Source organism: Siphateles boraxobius, unplaced genomic scaffold (assembly GCF_051911475.1).
Source record: "Siphateles boraxobius isolate OS27281-9 unplaced genomic scaffold, OSU_SipBor_1 211, whole genome shotgun sequence".
Taxonomy (NCBI): Eukaryota; Metazoa; Chordata; class Actinopteri; order Cypriniformes; family Leuciscidae; genus Siphateles; species Siphateles boraxobius.
The window spans coordinates 213898-220497 of NW_027508824.1; the positions used below are offsets into that span (position 1 = coordinate 213898).

Sequence of the window (6600 nt, forward strand, 5' to 3'; positions counted from 1 at the left end):
TTCTTCAAAATAATCTTATACGTAGTGTTTCATTAATTGCTTTGCTAATGGTTTACTTTTAAAATTATTTGTGAAGGAATTTCATTTAAAGTCTATAACTGGCAGGGGCCTATATACTGTGTGACAACATGCTCTGCTAAAGTTCATAATATATAGAAACCAATGGCAATACAGAAATGGTTATATTGAAACTGACATTCAAAAATATACTCTGAGATATGTGACAGCAAGCCGCGGTCTCCTCTACACTTCTAATTTTTCTAGACCTATATTACTTTGTTTTTTCAATATGATTTATTTCTATTTTCGTTCAAATAGTGAGCTTGAATTACACATTTCATTGTCAGTCAGCAGATATGCTGTTGTATATGACAAATAAAATTAACTCAACTTTGAATTCAAGGGAGAGAAACATGGCTACAAATACAACCAGAGTAGAGTTTCAATAGACATCATTTAAAAAAATACACATACTTTGCAGCACTGTAGTCACAAAACACACAGGTTGGCTTAGTAGTTATACTGCATACACATGAACTACATTATTTTCTCATGCACCCCCACTTTAGGAGGCACTCAGTGCTACTTTTTTAAAAAGAGGCCTTTGTTTTCCCCACTTAAGCAAGAGAAACTCCTGGCCACACATCTCTTGTCCATCATTGCTGTTGTCATAAGCCAATATTAATCAACAGCTGTCTGGTATTCACTGCGAACACAACCAAAAGGCAAAGGATCAAATGTCAGCGTGATAACATTGAGTCTCCCGCTTTCTTTCTCGCTGCCCAATTCCTTTTCATTGGACAAAAACATCACACGCTCTTAAAAATAAAGGTTCTTTATTGGCATCTATAGTTCCATGAAGAACCTTTAATATCCAATAAATCGTTCCATTGCACAAAAGGTTCTTTATAGTAGAAAAAGCTTCTTCACACTAAGAAAAAAATGGTTCTTTTAAGAACTGTTCACTGACAGGTTCTTTCTGGAACCCAAGATGGTTCTGCTATGGCATTGCTGTGAAAACCCGCCTTTGGAACCTTTATTTTTAAGAGTGTTAATCATGATTGAAAGTAGCCCATCCTTCTTTAACATGTCAAACATACTAACACAGAAAAACATCTATATTGAGATAAATCAATAATTTAGTCTCTGATGGAGTGGATTTTAAGGTTTCGAAGGTTGCAGCAGGTTTATAATAGTCTTTTGTTTCCTAGAGTCCAAAGCAAGCTTGAATAAATGTCAAGATATGTTTGGTATAAAAAGAGTTTGTATAATCGATCACATTCGCAATTTCACAAGCAGCCTCTAAAACACTTAAGGGCAGCAAAAAAAGTGTGTATCGCCTGGTTTTATTTCCATTTCTGTTTCATAGGCTGAAGATAATAACAAAACAGATAATGCCTCATTGTCCTCAACGCACTGGAAAAATACTTTCAAAGGTAATATATTACATGTGATACATTCAAATACAGCGTGGTGAGACGTCGACCTAAGCTGACGGCGACTAAAAGTGGTTCTTAAAAAAGTACAAATGAAAGAATCAATATTTCTAATGCATATCATGATGCAGTTTGATCTTACATGTAGCACTGGACACACTAAGACACAAAGTATATACAGTCCGGCTTAATAGTGTTCGTATCTGCTTCCAGTCGAACCTACAACACGCCTCACAAAAAAATAAAAAGCCAAACCAGTTGTTCCCTTTCACAGTGTGTCCAGATACAACAAAACGCCTCTTTTATGAAATCCAGTCAAAGCGCTTGTCTGTGCGTCTGCTAAGTTCCACAACAGTTGTCGATGACAGGTGCTGAAAGCAATATAGATAGAGTCAAGTGGCTTCAAATAGCCCTTCTCTGTCTTCAGCGATGATAGGGAATGCTGCTCTCTGGTCAGAAAAAGAAAAGTCTTCATAGCCAGTCCGTCTTTTCTCAAATGTCCCCCAAAAGTAACGTTTGTCTCTTTTTAAATCTTATTTTGGGTCCGTTTTGCTGAGAGCGCTGAGGGTCGGGGGGGAAGGGCCGAGCGCAGCTGCTAGTCACACTCCTCTTTACTGAGAGAGTTTTGCACTCATCCGAAGGGTTCTTATCCATTTTCAGCTTAGGATGGTCCCGCTGCAGAGGGTGTAGCGCCGAGCTGCAAGTGAGATGAGAATCTGTTACAGAAAAGCCAGAGAAAGACAAGCCGGCGGAGAAAGAAGTGGCCGCAGGGCACTAAAACCAGTACAAGTCCTTGCTCTTATCCTGGCTCTGTAGACCTGAGAGGAAGAAGGAAAGGGAAAAAAAGATAAAGAAATGAAAAGAGGGAAAATAAGTAGCAAATACAGAGTGAAAAGTGGGAAGACTTGAAGCAAAGAAAGCATTAAAGTCTTAAAGATGAAGAGTGAAAAACCAATGTCAGCAGAGGTCAACGTCAAAAACAAGATTCAAAAAAGATCTTAAAATCAGGATAAATTCTCAAAATGATCATGTGCAGTATTTCAAGAGGCTCTTATAGACAGTATTATTTGACATTATATGATTGAATTTTTTTTCTCTGACTTTTATGATGCGAGTCTTCACATCGGCCCTGAAAAGTAAGTTTGCTTTAAGCTTAAAAAACTCTTCACCCTTTAAAAAAAGTCTAAATGTCATAATAAAACATAAAGTTGCATTTATAAAGCTTTTCTCAGAACAATTTTTGCACTCAGTCTTAATAAACTGGTGTCGAGCTGATTTTTTGTGTGCATGTATGATATAAATGTTCCTGAAATTCACACATGCACCCTAGCAGAGGTTATCACGTTAACTACACTACCATTCAAAATTTGAGTTCAGTAAAAAAAAAAATTTGCTTTTGAACGAAATGAATACTTTTATTTAGCAAGGATGCATTAAATTGATCAAAAGTGACAGAAAATACATTTACAATGTTATACATTTCTATTGCGAATAAATGCTGTTCTTTGAACTTTCTATTCATCAAAGAATCGTGAAAAAAAGTATCACGGTTGTCACAACAAATATTTAGCATATTATAGTGATTTCTGAAGGATCATGTGACACTGAAGACTGGAGTAATGATGCTGAAAATTCAGCTTTGATCACAGGAATAAATTACATTTTAAAATATATTCAAATTGAAATAATTTATATGTAAATTGTAATAATATTTTACAATATTACCATTTTTACTATATTTATTACTTATTTATAAATATACTTATTTATATTTTTATTAAAATACATGCAGCCCTGGTGAACATAAGACACTTCTTTCAAAAACATTTTAAATGACCAGAAAGTGCCACAAAACATTTTGTCTCCTTTTTTTATCATTTAAGACCAAACTTCTTTTTAATGAAATGTTTTATTATCTTTAAAATAAATGCCTTTTGTGTTGATAATGCAATGACATCCATACGTGTTTTAAGTGTAGCTTGTTATGTGCATAAATACATTGTGGGTCAGCTGTATGTGGATTGAATGTTCACACCTGTCTCCATGTTCAGGCTCATATCAGAGCTCGCCGCTGTGAAAGCGCCGGTCCACGCCGAGCTGCCCGGCTCGCTCTTGCTGATGTCACACGGCGAGGCTCCGGACGCGGGCACCGTGGCCGGGGGAAGTCTGTGGGGCCGCACCGAGGGCACGAGCAGAGAGCTGTAACGGGGGTCAAAGTGCGTTCCGTACATGTCGTGCACGGAGGGCCGGGGGTAAGCGGACCCCTGGGTGCCGATGGCTCCGCCGAGTGAGTAAGGGTGATGGTGGTGAGAGGGGTGCCAGGGCTCCGGGGGGGATTGGTGGAGGTGGCTGTGTAGAGACGCACTGGAATAAGGGTCCGCTGGGAAGGGGAGATCCGTGTGGGAGGAACCCAGGGCGCTGCTGAGAGATGCTGTGACCGACGGCTGATACGCGCTGTTCCAGAACGAGGGAGGGAAGCTTCTCTGGCTCATGGGAAATGAGCCTTCTGCGGAGGAACACATTTAGATGTGTTGCATGTTAATATGCACAAAAGATTTAAAATCTATGCTCACACATTTGGATTAACAAAACAAATGCGACAAACTATCCTCCACAATCAAATTTAATTTATTTGCATTAGCTTTTAAAAAAAAATCTGCGTAGATTATGAAATCTAAGTTAAAAAAAAATGCACTAAAGTTAAACTGAGAGGGGTTATAGCACTTGCGTATTGTTGTCCTACTGTTAGTTTAACTGCTTCTATTGTTCTCATTTGTAAGTCGCTTTGGATAAAAGCGTCTGCTAAATGAATAAATGTAAATGTAAATGTTATGAAACAATGCAAAATAAATCAAATCATACATGTGCAATCATAGATGATGCACAGAAAATATGTTAATTAAACTAATTGTAAAAAATAAAATCATAATCAAACTAATTTTATTCATTTGCTTTTAAAAATCTATCTAAATAATTTTAAAAAAAAGAAGGAAAATTGTGCCCATTGTCATGATTAATAGCTGTACAATCATAAAGAATGCAAGGAAACGACATACTACTTATAGTATAAATTAACTATTTAAATCTATTTCCTTCTCTTTTTGTGCAATATCATATTTAAGTGCAATACTCTACTGTAAGTAACAGGATTTTCATTGCTAATTCTGTGCGTATCAGTGTGTTATTGTATTGTATACCAAAATTTGGTATGTTGGGCACGGTAATGTGTCCCGTTATTTGTGATACTTTATTCTTTTGTCGAGGACTGTATTTTTGTTATCTATAATTACTAAAATAAATTGCATTTTTGTCTAAATGCACTGTGTGGATGCCTTATATCAGTGACAAATTCCTTGCTCAGGCGTACTTGGCCAATACAGTTCAATTTAATTCAATTTGATTGAACATGCAGGTAGCATGAGATTCCCACCTCTCCAGGACGATGTTCCTCTGGCGCTCTTGCTGTTGCTGGATCCAGGAGCGTAACTGCTAGACTGACTCAAAGCTCGACTGAAATGTTCATCCACCACCGAACTAATGTCCCCTTGGAAATACGTGAAAAGCACACATCTGGAGCTGATGTACTCCGCCTCGGGTGGGTGATCTTTCTCCCGGGCGCAGTCCTCCTCTTTTATGGGTGGCCCGGAGAGGTTGGGGAAAGAAGAGCTGCTTCCGCTGACTGTTTCTGGAGATTCTTGCATTTTCGAGTAAAATGCCAGTTTCTGGAGAGAAAAAAAAGGCTAAATCAATTTACATGATACAGAAATACACTCACACACACTCTATTCATACATAGACAGATATAGGGAGAAACTATATAGTTGTTTGGTGTTGCACTATTTATGTTCCTATAATGCTTCTAAACCACCAATATATAATATATACTCAATATATACATAATATGTATTTATCCTAAACTAAATACGCATTCAGGATAACATGATATTTGTCAAATAAAGAAAAATATATTTCCAAGACAATCTTTTCCACAAGCTTTTCTTAAGGAAATGAATAAAATAGCCAATGTCGTATCATGCTTTATACAAGTGATATAGCCTACTACAACAAGGTCAGAAAACAAAAATATGTTCACGTTTTGTTTTTAATAACTTTAAAAAGCACTTAAAATGGCATTAATCAGGTTTAAAAAAATATACGTCAACATCTAACTACGAGACTCATTTTAAAACTATTTTGTCAACATCACATGCACGCGGAGCGCAACAAGTCGAGGAGAGAAAGTTTTACTCGGAATCCAAACAAAACACAAACACAACATTTTCTTTTAACACAACAGAATAATAATAAATTGAATTTGGTGAACATACCTGATGGTGATAAGGTGTGTATGCTGCGGCAAAATAAGGCTGAGGTGGACCATAAACTTGATACATGACATCCAGGCAGCTCATGGCGAAGACAGCTGTTATATCACGTATAAAAAATTATTAGTGGAATGAGAGGACGCTTCATTTGAAATAAAGCGCTGGTTCAGTGTCTACAGCCAGAAAATGAAGCTCCGTGTCGATCGCGCTGACTGCACTGAGCACCTTTTATGTTCTGTAGCTACTCTGTCTTCTTTACGCACGAGTCTGATTCATTTAAGAGATTCGGTTCACTTAACTGATGAGTGGTTTAATGAATCGACTCATTTGAATCATCGCTCAAAGTGTTCCCAGAAGTCACTCACTGTATGCAGTCTCTTGCTTGCAGTAAAATTATTTAGCAAGACAACATTATAAACAAGACAACATTGCACAACAACAATATAACATGGTATGTGTGTCATCGTGTTGTTGTTTTTTGACTGCGACTAAATGTAAAAGAAAAAAAAGTACAAATAAATGTAAAATGTACAACTCTATGACTAATAGTCCGTTTACTCGTTCAGATGTCTTCCAGTTTCATGATTTCATCCTAAACGAGATATGCCAGTAAACATAGCCTCTGTTGTAGCCTACAACTCTTTCTTGTTTGATATTTTAAAAATAAAGGTGTTTCTTATCTTACCTCATCGTGTTTAGGCCTACTGAAGTTCGCGCGAGAAACACTGCAAATCCGTGCACGAATCGGTTCAAATGAACGACTCTTCTATGAAACGACTCGTTTTGACGTAATTCTACAAAAGAGACCAACAGCAGCTCCTATGAATCCTCCCTACAGG

At 37.2% G+C, this 6600-nt stretch overlaps 1 protein-coding gene across 1 annotated transcript; it reads right to left on the reverse strand.

Annotated features, from left to right (window-relative positions):
* Window positions 1-275: 275 nt before the first annotated feature.
* LOC143746148 (transcription cofactor vestigial-like protein 2) lies at window positions 276-6009 on the reverse strand. Its single transcript, XM_077237907.1, has 4 exons — window positions 5765-6009; window positions 4867-5158; window positions 3472-3942; window positions 276-2254 (listed from the first exon to the last, which is right to left on the reverse strand). Exons 1-4 carry the CDS (start codon window positions 5846-5848, stop codon window positions 2211-2213), a joined length of 891 nt encoding a protein of 296 aa, XP_077094022.1. The 5' UTR covers window positions 5849-6009; the 3' UTR covers window positions 276-2210.
* Between the last annotated feature and the right edge of the window lie 591 nt (window positions 6010-6600).